We start from the raw sequence: 13,068 nt of genomic DNA, 5'->3' as shown, positions 1-13,068 counted from the left end.
CAACATCAAAAGCCATCCACACAGCCGGGCGCGGTGGGCACACCTGTCATCCCCACATCTGGGAGGCTGAGACAGGAGGATCGCGGTTCACAGACAGCCTCAGCTACTCAGTGAGGCCCTTTGCAACTCAGTGAGACCCTGTTTCAATGTAAAAAATAAAAAATAGGGCTGGGGGTGTAGCTCAGAGGTAGAATGCTAGGCTCCATCCCCAGTACCACAAACACACACACACACACACACACACACACACACACACACACACACGTTGGTTTTACACTGCCCCATCACTGTGGGCTTTTGTTCTGTGTCTGGAGGTTCTCATCCCACGTGATTGAGTTTGGAGAAAAGATCATTGTGTTCGCCTGGTCTTCATTTTAAGAATCTAACAAACTAAAGGGACATCTGAGTCACAGTGCGGGTGGGCTGAAGTCCCCACCAGCAGGGGCTCTCCTGGTTCCCCGCCGGGGGCGAGCTCATGGGGTACCTCCAGCCCTCGCTCTGGGCGGCGGGCTGGGGCAGGATGACTGAGGCGTTCCCACCTGCTGTTTTCCAGGGGGTGCGCTGCTGGACAGTGGCATCAGGCTCACGGCCGTCTTCGCCTCCCCAGCCCTCCGCTGTGTGCAGACGGCCAGGCACATCCTAGAAGGTGGGTGAGAACGCTGAGCTCTGCACGTGGCCTTGACCCCCAGGCTCTTCTCCCAGGGGAGAGGGGAGGAGCTGCATAAAAGCTGGCAGGCACCCAGAGCCCACCACCATGTCCAGAACAGCAGATCTGAAAGTCCAACAGGAGCTGATGGGCTAAGTGCCAGGCCTGCTGTCAGTCTTCACCCAGGCCTCCTCTGCCGGCTGCCCAAGGACACACCTGGAAAGGGACATTCAAGATCCCAGAGACAGCGGGGCGTGTTGGCGCACGCTTGTCATCCCAGTATAAGTGGGAGGCCGAGGAAGGAGGATCTGGGTTCGAAGCCAGCCTCAGATACTTAGTGTACCCCTTCGCAACTCAGTGAGTCCCTGTTTCAAAATAAAGAATAAAAATAGGGCTGAGAAGCCGGGCGTGGTGGCGCACACTCGTAATCCCAGCATTTGGGAGATTGAGACAGGAGGATCACGGTTCACAGCCAGCCTCGGCTACTTAGGCCCTCTGAACTCAGTGAGACCCTGTTTCAAAATAAAAAATAAGGTTGGGAGTGTAACTCGGAGGTACATTGCCCCTGGTTTCCATCCCCAGCACCACAAAAAAAAAAAAAAAAAAAAAAAACCAGAGAGCTGGGAACAGCTGTGGCCCTCCTGAGCCCAAATGGGCGCCCTCCCAGAGCAGAGTGAGGCCCGCTGTCCACAGGAGCTGTCCAGCAGCCTCACAGCTGATGTGGGCCCAGAAGCCATTGGCCAGTGTTCTGCTGTTTCTACCTCAGGGAGAAAGTTCCTGCCCAGAGACAGCATCCTGGGCTCTGTTCCCGGTCTACACGCCACTTGCTCCTCCTCGGGTGGGAAGAGGGACATGATCTAGTTCCTGGACAGGGCCTGGCATGGTCGGAGATGGCTGTTGCTCTGCCAAAGCCGGGCTTGCTTACCCCCGTGTCTCGGGGACAGGAAGTGGGGTGGGCAGCAGACTGTGAGCCAGGGAAGGGACTGATGGAAGCTTGCAGAGTTCTGAGAGTTTGAAGCCGTGCCGGGGAGAGGGACGGGACATGGGCTGGGAAGTGTGGAATGACCGCTGGGCAGTGCGGGGTGCTAGGGGATCCCCCAGCCTGCACAGGGAGGTGGAGGGCGGAGAGAGCGGGCAGAGAGTGCGTACAGGGCTGGCCGGCAAAGGGTTCTGCGTGGGTTGGGTGTGTGGAAAGAGAAAGGGGTGTGCGTCTGGGAGTAAAGTCCAGGGGGAAGAGGGGAGAGGGACAAGAGGGAGGTCCATGGAAGGCAAGGGGGCCGGCTAGGGACAGGATGAAGTTGGACCCTGAGGTCACAGATGGGCTGCAGTTGCTGGCAGGGACAAGCCCCCAAGGGGAGTGAATAGGCAGCAGAAGGAGGGACGTCATGGTAGAAGGCCAAGGAGCCAGGAGGCCCCTAAGGGAGAAGCCATCTTGCAGGGCCTGGGACCTGGAGAACTATCAGAGTCAGGAGAGGGCCGTCTCAGGTCTCCCCTAAGGCAGCATGGAAAGGACTCTGGGATAAGTCTCTCTCTCTCTCTCTCTCTCTTTTTTTTTTTTTTCTCCAGTGCTGGGGATAGAACTCAGGGGTATTCTACCTCCAAGTCACAGCCCAACCCTATTTTTTATTCTTTAATTTGAAACAGGGCCAGGCGTGGTGGCGCACACTTGTAATCCCAGTGCTTGGGAGGCTGAGACAGGAGGATCACAGAGGTTCGAAGCCAGCCTCAGCTGCTCAGTGAGGATTTCAGCAACTTAGTGAGACCCTGTTTCTGCAAAGGGCCTCATAAAGTAGCCGAGGCTGTCCGCGAACTGCGATCCTCCTGTCTCAGCCTCCCCAGTGCTGTGATTACAAGCATGAGCCACCATGCCTGGCTCTTTTACAGCTGATAAATTTCTAATTGACCCAACAACAATAGTGGAAAGACTTGAAGGAAGCCAGACCTGCACACGGGTGTGTGCTAGAAGGCAGGGGCTCTGCCTCTGTCCCCCGCCTTGGCCGCCCCAGCCATTTATTTCCTGCCATTTATTGAACATTTTCTGTGAGCTGCGTTTTTCCCAGACTCCCAGGCTGGCCTGGCCCCCGTCTCTGGCTGCTGACCACTGGTGACCTGGTATCCAGCGCGCCGATGGCCTCTCCCACTGGGTTTTATTGTCCCGATCTCAGCCCTGCCAGCGCTGACCTGGACCTTCCTCTCCCTGCCCGCCTCGCGCACCATGCCACACGCATGAACAGAGGGATAGGCGTGTTCTTGGGCCAGCTTCGTAACGCTTGAGCACAACCAGGAGCTTTGAACGGCTTTCGTAACTGTGTTCCTCTTTGTCACTCTTCATGCGTCTCATCAGTCCCACATTTACTCCAGGTTTTCACGACTATTCTTTTGACTTCTCTGCCGTGTTTGTGGACAGTGCTAACGTCGGTCCCTTCAGCATGCTCCCTCGCTCACTCTGACTGTGCTCCTGGGTGACTGTTAGCTTTGTGCCCTTTAGAACTCGGGTTGAGAGATCCAGTGTTAACGCAGAGAAACAGAGACACTTGGTTCTCTGAAGCCCTCGAGCGTGACTGGCCTGCTATGCAGACATACCTGAGATACGAGCATGCCACGCTGTGTGGAAACTCAATGTTAGTAATGTCCACTACGGGGTAAGCGTGCCCCGTGGCGTGGAAGGTGTCCTCCAGAGATCTCCAAACTGTCCCCTGCTGTGACCTGCTTACATTGGAGAGGACCTTCACCACCAGGGAGTGCAGGGCCCTTACCAAGCTGGCCGAAATCTCTTTTCTAAACACGCTCAGCACAGGAACCCATCCACTGACAGGATATATTTGGGGGACTCATTTTATTTCTAACATTTTGCATTAAATGCCATGTTCTCTATTTCATATAAAAACAGCAAGGTCTTTTCTTCCCACTCCAAAAGGGATAGCTTTATTCGGTTGGCCTTCTGATCAAGGTACAGAAGGCTTGGGAGGGTGAGTTGCTAGGAGCCAGAATGTTCCAGAAGATGGAACATTCCCACCCGTCATGCATGCTGGCCAGGGCCAAGTGTCCGCCAGGACAGAACCTCACGTCACTGCATTCCTCAGGATTGCCGCATCCTTCCCAGGGTCGCTGGCGTGGACAAGCCCTCCTGGGCCATGAGCAGAGGGTGAAGCCCACAGCACTAGTGTGGCTGGCCTGGGGGTTCAGGGTGAGTCCCAGCCGGGCCTGCTGCCCGCCCCAGCTCCTGGTAGGATCTGCCCCTTCTGGATAGACACACTGTCCTCACCCCCAGATGCCTCCAACTGCCTGGAAGCTTTGACCTGAGGAATAGCAGGACTTTGCTTAATCCCAGAACAATATTTGCCAGGAAACATAATCATTTTTAAAGGTATGCTCAGATTTGTGTGTAAGTCTAGCTGGGGAGAGATTTATTTACCTAAAGTCGAAGTGGAGGTTAACAGTGACGTGTACTTCTACTCCTGTCGACTCCAGAACTCAAACTGGAGAAAAGAATCAAGATTAAAGTGGAGCCCGGGATCTTCGAGTGGACCAGATGGGAAGCCAGCAAGACGCTTCCAACCTTCATGACGCCCGCAGAGCTGAAGGAGGCAGGTTTCAACGTCGACACTGATTACAGGTGTGTGTCCGTAAGGCCCGCTCACCGGGCTTTGTCCAGATCTCGTTTAGCAAACGTTCATTGTGACTCATGTGAAACACCGTATTCAAGAGAAAGCGTGGCAGTGGGGCTTTGTGGTGGGAGAGATGGGGCTCAGCTCCGAACAGCACAGGCAGGCGACGTGTGTGTGTGTGTGTGTGTGTGTGTGTGTGTGTGTGTGTGTGACTGGGGATGGGACCCAGGGGCGTTCTACCTCTGAGCTAGACCCCCAGCCCTATTTTTTATTCTTTATTTGGAAACAGGGCCTCACTGAGTTGCAAAGGGCCTCACTAAGTAGCTGAGGCCGTCCTCAAACTGCGATCCTCCTGTCTCAGCCTCCCAGTGCTGGGATTACAAGTGTGCACCACCACACCCAGCTTGGCTGGGGAGTTCTTGCTAAGCCCACCTGTCAGGATTCCTGGTGAAAGCAATCCAGGTGATCCACTGTCACCTGGTCGGGGGGAGGGGCTGATCAAACATGGGGTGAGGACTCCTGCTAGAACTGAGCCTGCAAGGGCCAGCATAGACCAGCGCAGGTCAGGGCCTCCCAGGAGGAGGGTCTGGAGGAGCCTGAACTGAGTCTGGTGGAGGAGAGCATCTTGGTCCTTCTGTCCCCGGGCCTGACTCTGCCCTGCAGGCCCTGCTGGTGATGAGTCCAAACGCAAAGTGGGGCTGAGCCCCGGGCTAGAGGTTCCCTGATGGCGGAGGGTGATCACCCTCCGCCCTCAGCATAAAACAGGCACTGTCTGGGAGAAGGTTCTCCTTGCTTTCAGGCCCGCCTTCCCCCTCTGCTCCCTCCTGCCCTCCGAGAGCTACGAGGAGTACGTCAAGAGGTGTTCCACGAGCATGGCGCAGATCGTGGGCGCCTGCCCCCAGGACCGTAAGTCCTCCCCTTCGGCTGCTCGCCTCTGGGGTGGAGCCTGGATGACTTTCAAACTTACCAATGCCCCGCCTTCCAGCTGATAGAGCACTCTCTCTGCCGCAGCAGTAACTAAGTGTGGAGGTACACCCCCCATGCCGCCCAGGCCCGGGCCCCCCATGCTGTGGCTGAGTGCAGATGGACCCAGGGCAGCAGGGTCAACACCACCTGGCCCAGATAGCGGAGTCAGCCTCCAGGGAGCCCAGGAAGAGAGAGCAGGCAAGCAGAGCGACCAGCTTCCAGGCAGAGTGGGGGCCGACCACAGCCCCCTTCCCTGGTTCCTGCCTCTCTCCTGGCTCCCCACTTCACTCCATCCTGCACAAGGCAGAGGCGTCAGCTTCCAGAACCTTCCCTCAGCTGGCTGGGCCGGGCCTTCACCTGGGGAGACTTGCTCAGCCCGTGGACTCTGAATGTCCTAGCACAGGACTCAGGCATCAATGCAGGCTTGTTGGGATAGACTGGGCGACAGCCACCGCCAAACCCAGTGTGTGGCTGACAGTGCCCAGGCAGCAGGCCACCACCCTACACTGTCCCTGAAGCTGGCCAGTAGGGGCTGCACCACCAGACCCTGCAGGGAGAGGTGGTACACTCTGAAAATTAATGCACAAGCTGGGCGTGGTGGCACACACCTATAATCCCGATACTTGGGAGGCTGAAACAGGAGTATAGAAGATTAGACGGGCTCAGCAACCGTTTCAAAGTGTTAAATAAAAAAGAGGGGTGGGCATAGCTCAGAGGCAGGATGCCCCTGGTTCAGCCCCTAATATCAAAACAGAAAGCACAACGGAGAGGTGAGCCACGGGTATTCTGAGGCTGCTGCGGCACGCCTACTTCCTGCCCCTGGGATGCCTGGGGCCCTTCCTGTGCAGCTCCACCCAACAACTGTGGGCCCCCTGGGCTGATAAAAGATGCTCTGTGTCAGTGTGACGGGGAGGGGTCTTTCTGTCTACAGCGGGCGTCATCCTCATCGTGAGCCACGGCTCGGCGCTAGACTCCTGCACGCGGCCCCTCCTTGGGCTGCCGCCCCGGGACTGTGGGGACTTTGCCCAGCTGGTGAGAAAGGTAAGTGCCAGCTCTCCACCTCCTGAGAGGTGCCACGCAGTCAGGTGCCACAGTCAGGCACCCCGAAGGCGCCGTGTCGCCACACTCCCTTCTCAAAACGCAACCCCAGGCCGACAGGACCTACGTGGCCCCTGAGAATGTTTTTGCCTTCTCCGGTGCACAGGGAGGCCTTGGCGGGGGCTGGGAGAAAGTTCTGTCACCCTATTGCCATCACCTGGGAGGGAAATTGATGGACAGGAAGGACCTCCTGCGCACTAGTCACCCCACTGTGGAGCAAGGCCGAGCTTGCTGTAGCTGTCCTCGTGCTCGGTGCTGACTGGGCTATGCACATCCCTGATGATAAACAGGGCTCAGACGAGTAGCGGGTAACAGCACTTTGGACATTTGTTGAACATCACCCTGCCAAGGAGAGGGGCAGCAGCCAGGTCACAGGTGCGCCAAGGCAGTGAGCTCAGGAGCTCAACCCTTGGGCTGCCCTGGCGTTCATTCAGCAGGTGACCCCAAATACCCGATAACTGCAACTTGGAGGAAGTACGGAGGTTTCAGAGGTGTCAGCCCACATTAGGCCAGGTCTGTGGAGCTCAGAGCATAGTGGCAGGAAGCAGAACAGGAAAGGGGCCAAGGGACATCTTTAATCTCCACGGCCACACCCCAAGCCACCCTCCTCCTCGTGCCTGCCGACCTTACTGCCCAGTTAATCCACTAATCCATCAGTGGGTCACCCACAGGCTTCATCTCTTTATCAACGTAATTAGCCAGAGGGGCCAGTGCCATGAATCTGTACAGAAGTATAGACAGTGTTCCTGATAGGAGGTGCATCCGATCCCTTGATTCCTTCTCACAGAATTGCCACAGCACCGTGCCAACCACAGTTGTTTGTCATAGATATGATCAAGAGGATGTAAAAAAAAAAAAAAAAAAAAACCCAAGTGGGTGGGAGGCTGCAGAGGAGCCGGACACGCAGGCCTGACCCAGCCAACACCTGCAACCTGCCCACACAAAGCACACGGCTTTGAGTCCACTCCTGCCCAAGGAAGCCTCCCTCGCTGTGGGTGGGTGAGCATCGTGGGGTCAGTGCCTGTGAAAAGCCCACAAGCTGTGGGCCGCCATTTGTCTCAGGAGTCAAACGCCTGATGATCCCCCTTCCTGTCCTGTTCTCCTCCAGACTTGGGCCAAACTATGCTTTCTCTGCAATGTCTCCAAGGTGGTGTTTCCCAATTACAACCCTGAGTTTCTGGAGCTCTCCAGGTTCCTGGGCTACTGGTGGACCATTGTCCAGCTGTCCCCAGGCACACTGGAGGCATCCCTAGAGATTTCCCTGGGGTCCTCCCAGCCAGCGCCAGCACCACCTGCCCCCTGAATGGCACCTTTGTTCCTGCAGACCCCTGCGTGCCTCCAGACACGTGCTCCGAGGGCCCTCCTGTCCCTGCACCCTTCCTCCGGCCTGCCCCACACACCATCCACCCCAGCCCCATTCCAAACTCAGCTGGACTACATGCATATCAGAAGTTCAAGGCTTCACCTTGGGGGGGGCAGCCCAAGGGGAACTGCAGCACCTCCCCCTGCCCACGTGATCACGCCCACCCCTCAGTCCCAGCAGCAGGAGAGATTCGCCTCCCTCCAGGTCAACAACAGCCTCGTGCTTGGGTCCCGCATGCACGTTAGAATTTTTGAAAATTTCATCTGACCAAGCAATTTCTAGAATATTAAAAAGAAAAGTAGCCAGTGTGGTGCGCACAATTGTCATCCCAGCATCGGGAGGCTGAGACCGGAGGATCGCGGTTCGCAGACAGCCTCAGCTACTCAGTGAGCCCTCCAACTCAGTGAGACCCGGTTTCAAAAAATAGAGACTAAGAAATAGAAGCCGGGCGTGGTGGCGCACGCTTGTCATCCCGGCATTCAGGAGGCTAAGACAAGAGGATCGGGTTTGTGGCCAGCCTCAGCTACTTAGTGAGGCCTCTGCAACTCAGTGAGACCCTGTTTCAAATAAAGAATAAAAAATAGGACTAGGGGTATAGCTCAGAGGTAGAATGCCCCTGGGTTCCATCCCCAGTACTGAAGAAAAAAATAAAAAGAAATAGGACTGGGGGTGTTGCTAGAAGTAGAATCTCCAGTACTGTAAAAAAGAAGGAAGGAAGGAAGGAAGGAAGGAAGGAAGGAAGGAAGGAAGGAAAGAAGGAAAGAAATAAAAGCATGCAAATAAGAAAGGCCTGTGAAATAAGGATCCACCTGTGCCAGCACTCTCCCGAGGAGGGCTGTGGCCTGCACTCCTCCTTCCAAGGTCCCAGAACAACTCCATGCCGCACCTTTCTGTGCTGCTGCTGCTGCTGCTGCAGGCCAGACACGGCCACCGTGCGGGTGGCCGACCAGGGCTTCTGACCCGGCGGTTCTTGTGGTAGGGTGCCCAGCACAGTCCAGGGTGCTCAGCTGCACCTGCCTTTTACCTGCTGGAGGTCAGGAGCGCCTCCACCCCAGGTGTGACACACAAGAATGTCTGCAGACACTGCCTGCCAGCCCATACTTGGGGTCGCTGGTGTTTCCGCTGCTGTGGCAGGTGCTGGCGTTGACCCCAAGACGCCCGGGCACACCTGGCCCTCCCGCGAGGCACAGCAGTGCCCTCGGATGGCTCCAGAACTGGTCCAGATTGACTGGCTCGCAAGAAAGCATTAATAGGGATTCAAACCTCTCTCGCAGATCCCTTCCCTGGGCATGTGCTTCTGTGAAGAGAACAGAGCGGAAGGGAAGTGGGAGCTGGTGAACCCCCCGGTGAGGACCCTCACGCACGGCTCCAACTCCGCCTTCAACTGGCGCAACTGATCTCGGGCGCTGACCGGCCTGTGCGCGCCAGACTGCAGCGACGTGGTGAGCACGTCGGCGAAGGAGATCCTGGCACTGCAAAGGCGCCCCGCCTCGCCTAACGAGGCCCAGAGAAGCAAAGACGGCACCTTTATCTCCCATACGCTCGCTGCTGGCTCTTGCCTTTGTTACCTGGGGAGAACGTCACTGGGACACACACGCCTCCTAAGAGCTGGGACGGGGAGTCGGAACCTTGGCTAGGAGGAGATGTGGAACCAGGACTCTAGCTTCTAGAAATGGAGGGCTCACTACTACACACACACACACACACACACACACACACACACACAGAGGAAGGGTGTGTCCACCTTACTTATATATGTGTTCTTAGTAGTCCCCAGTCTTTTTGTTTTGTTTTGTCTATTTTGATCATTCTTTAGCCAAGTCCGCAGCAGCTCAAAGAGTCAATAAAAGCTGCATGGTGGCACATGCCTGTAATTCCAGTATTTGGGAGGCTGAGATAGGAGCATCACAGTTAAAGGACAGCCTCAGCAACCTACTGAGACCCTGTTTCAAAGTAAAAAGGGCTGGGGGTATTATCTCAGAGGTAGAAAGCCAGTGAGTTCAGTCCTCAGTACAAAAAATAAAAAGAGTCAAGAAACCATCCAGTGCCCCCTGGGTCGGCTCACTGTTCCTGCACTCGCCAGTTACCACAAACGTGGAGGTAGTTGAATGCAACACGAAATTTTGAACTCACAGAAATGCATTCCCTTAGAGTCTGGAGGTCAGAGTTTCTGGAACGGGCTGGCAGGCTGTGCTCCTTCTGGAAGCTCAGGGGAGAATCTTTTCCCTGGCTCTGCCAACGTCTGCAGGCGCCTGCCCTTCCTGGCTCCATCTTGGAGGCCAGCAGCCTCTGTCTCCCTCCGCCCCTCCACTTCCACCCTCAGCACTCCTCTGCCGCTGAGCCTGCTGCCTCTTCCAGGGGACCCCGTGATGGCGCCAATCCACCCAACATTTCAGGATCATCTTTCATCTCAATGGCACAGTTGAAAGTGCTTTGTGCCATGAAAGGTCATGTGTTCACGGTCCCAAGAATTGGGCAGTGGACATTTTGGGGGGCCATTCTTCAGCATCTGAGCCCATGTCCTTCTGAGCCCATTGGGGCTGCCTACACAAGGGCCTGTGGAAGGATCTGAGACACTTGCTTTCCTGTGGGACTTCTTTTGACTTCTCATTGTCCTTACTCTGATCAGAGGGAGAGGGGATGTGGATTTTGCAAACAGGAGGAACGGGTCCCCCTGACCTAATGGGGAGTCAAGAAACGGCCACCAGCAGAGGGAGTCTGCCTGTGACGTGTAAACCCAGTGGTCTGCATGTGAAGAAGGTGGCCCAGCGGTGAATGGGGTCTCCAACACCCCCGAAAACACTGTGTCCACGGCCCTGGCACAGAGTGCTGTAAAGTGCGGGCACAATGTCCACCATAATGCAGTAAGTAAACATCGACGGGCCTTTCTTCTCCAATCCCTGTCCCAATTCAGATTCCCTGCCCGACTGCATCGCCCGGCTGTGGCTGATCTGAGACCTGTTTTCATGGAACAAACTCGGGATGGGCAGTAGGTGTGGGCTCAGCCTTCTTGTTGCTCTTCTTGTTGGCTACCGCTGTTATAACCCAGGAAAACTGGGATGCAGGTAAGAAAGGGGTCTTGCAGGAGTGAAGAGAGCCAGCCTGCATCCTGATGGGACACCAGCGGCCACGCCCTACAGATGGTGCCTGAATATTTTGGTTAAACTCAAGAGAGAGAGCGAGAAAGAGACAGATATGTTTGTCCCCCATTTTTTACTAGCTACTTAATTATCTTGCATCTGAACAAAGAAGTTGGGGTTGCCACAGAGACAGAGAGCCTCTCTTGGGCTCCTGCACCTACTCTGCACAGCAGAAGAGGAGGTCCTGCACCAGGCCAGCAGGTTCTGCCTGGAAGACAATGGGCTGAGGGGTGGGGGCACGTGATGCTCCCTCCTGCCCTGAAACTGTCCTGCGCCAGCTCAGGGACAGCAGCCTAGCTGGTGTCCCCTCCTGGAGCCCACGCCACACTTGTGAGCCATGACCCTCAAGAGCCTGGTCAGAGTCCCTGGCCGGGTTGGTCTATGCTGCCTCCCTGGACTCGCCTTCTCGGGGTGAGCGTGGGGTCTCAGGCCCCTGTGTGACTGCCCGGCGCTGGAGTCAGGGACCGGTCTTCCTTTCTATCCTATCATTCTGGTCCTGGATAAGCCCCACCCCTGGGATGGCAGAAGCCCGGCCCAGTCATTCTTAGCTCCCAGAATGAGCGCCTCGTGACAGGACTGAATCTGGAAACTAGAACTGCACTGGGGGAGCAGAGGCGAAAGGCTTGTGCCAGTGATCATCCTGTGGTGCAAGTTTTTTTTTTTTTTCTTTTTCTTTTTTTTACTGCAATGGAGCCCAGGAACATTCTTCATCCAAGCGACACTCCAGCCCTGTTTTTGGTTATTTTGAAACTGGGTCTCACTGAGCTGCAAAGGGCCTTGCTAAGTAGCTGAGGCTGTCTGTGAACCATGATCATCCTGTCTCAGCCTCCCGAATGCCGGGATTACGATCCCACACACAATGTGGTGCAAGTTTTCCACCCTGTGAAGTCTCCATTCTTTCCTGCCCTCTTCCTGGGCGGCCCTTGTGTTCCTGGACCTTGTCTGACCTCTGCTGGCACTATCTGGGAATAGACATATTGTCCTGTCCTCACCCACAATGGTTTGTTTATTTATTTATTTATTTATTTATTTTTTATACTGGAGATTTAACCCAGGGGCATGCTACCTCAGAGCTACAACCCCAGCCCTTTTTAATTAAAACCAGGGTCTCAGCCGGGCTTGATGGTGTACGCTTGTAATCCTAGCATTTAGGAGGTTGAGACAGGAGAATCACGGTTCACAGACAACGTCAGCTACTACTTAGTGAGGCCCTTTGCAACTCAGTGAGACCCTATTTCAAAATTAAAAATAAAAAATACGGCTGGGGGTGAGCTGGGCGTGGTGGCACACACTTGTAATCCCAGCATTCAGGAGGCTGAGACAGGAGGATCACAGTTCACGGACAGCCTCAGCTACTTACTGAGGCTCTTAGCAACTCAGTGAGACCCTATTTCAAAATAAAGAATAAAAAATAGGGCTGGGGGTTTTGCTCAGAGGTAGAATGCCCTTGGGTCCCTCCCCAGTACTGAAAAAAACAAACAAACAAACCAGGGTCTGATCAATTTGCTGAGGGATTACAGGCACATGTCATCACGCCCTGCTCACAATGTCTTTTTAACTCCTATGTGTAAAGACACAACCTGGAAAGCAGCCCTGTGCCTCTGAAGCCCCATGAGTGGAACTGTGTTGTTATGCCCCCGTGATGTTGGTCCACCCAGGTTCCCGGGCTCTGGAAAGCCAGAAAGTGGAGGAGAGGTGAGATGGGGGCAGAGGTGGGGCCCACCTCAGCTGGCAGCAGAAGCCTGAGTGCCCCAGTCTGCAGCCTGTGACAGTGAGGAGCTCGGGGACAGATAGGGGCCAGCATGCCAGGCCAGCACTGCTGAGCTCCTCTGAGAAGAGTAAGCCATCACGCCTCCCACCAAAACAAGTCTTATTTTAGAATCAAATTTGACATTTTTAGATAGGATTCATATTGGTACCTGTTAGAGGCTGAATCGTACTCCCTCCCCAGATTTTGAGGGGACCAGAGGTCAGAGAAAAGGAAGTCAGCCATATCAGTGGACAATCAGAAAGCTCTAGACAACTGTTGGGGGCTGGGTGGCACACAGGAGCTGCTGAGAGCCATGGTTATGGCCCAAATGTGTCTCCCAAATCCCTGACTCCCAGCACTTCAAGATGAGGCCATTTTGAGACAGGATGTTTAAAAGACTAAAAGTAAATAGAATTACGAGGATGAGCCCAATCCAACATGACTGTGTCCTTATGAGAAAAACAGATCAGGACACAGACACAGGCAGGTGACCCTGT

The 13,068-nt window shown here is 55.1% G+C and overlaps 1 protein-coding gene across 3 annotated transcripts in view; it reads left to right on the top strand.

The window, feature by feature from the left end:
• The window catches only part of UBASH3A (ubiquitin associated and SH3 domain containing A), a gene marked incomplete at both ends in the record, with an annotated part of 31,253 nt that extends 22,175 nt beyond the window's left edge, over positions 1 to 9,078 (top strand). For 2 of the 3 annotated variants that reach the window (XM_080696840.1, XM_080696839.1), the window contains 5 exons: positions 554 to 646; positions 4,118 to 4,262; positions 5,054 to 5,160; positions 6,152 to 6,261; positions 8,956 to 9,078. In XM_080696840.1, coding sequence (XP_080552966.1) covers positions 554 to 646; positions 4,118 to 4,262; positions 5,054 to 5,160; positions 6,152 to 6,261; positions 8,956 to 9,078 — 578 coding nt within the window. The remainder of the gene's footprint in view (positions 1 to 553; positions 647 to 4,117; positions 4,263 to 5,053; positions 5,161 to 6,151; positions 6,262 to 8,955) is intronic. The other variant, XM_080696841.1, reaches the window with a different exon arrangement.
• Positions 9,079 to 13,068: the final 3,990 nt, after the last annotated feature.

The sequence above is a fragment of the Muscardinus avellanarius genome, assembly GCF_963383645.1.
Source record: "Muscardinus avellanarius genome assembly, chromosome: 5".
Classification (NCBI taxonomy): Eukaryota; Metazoa; Chordata; class Mammalia; order Rodentia; family Gliridae; genus Muscardinus; species Muscardinus avellanarius.
The sequence above is the reverse complement of the archived record's forward strand: the minus strand, read 5'-3'. Positions and strand labels throughout refer to the sequence as shown.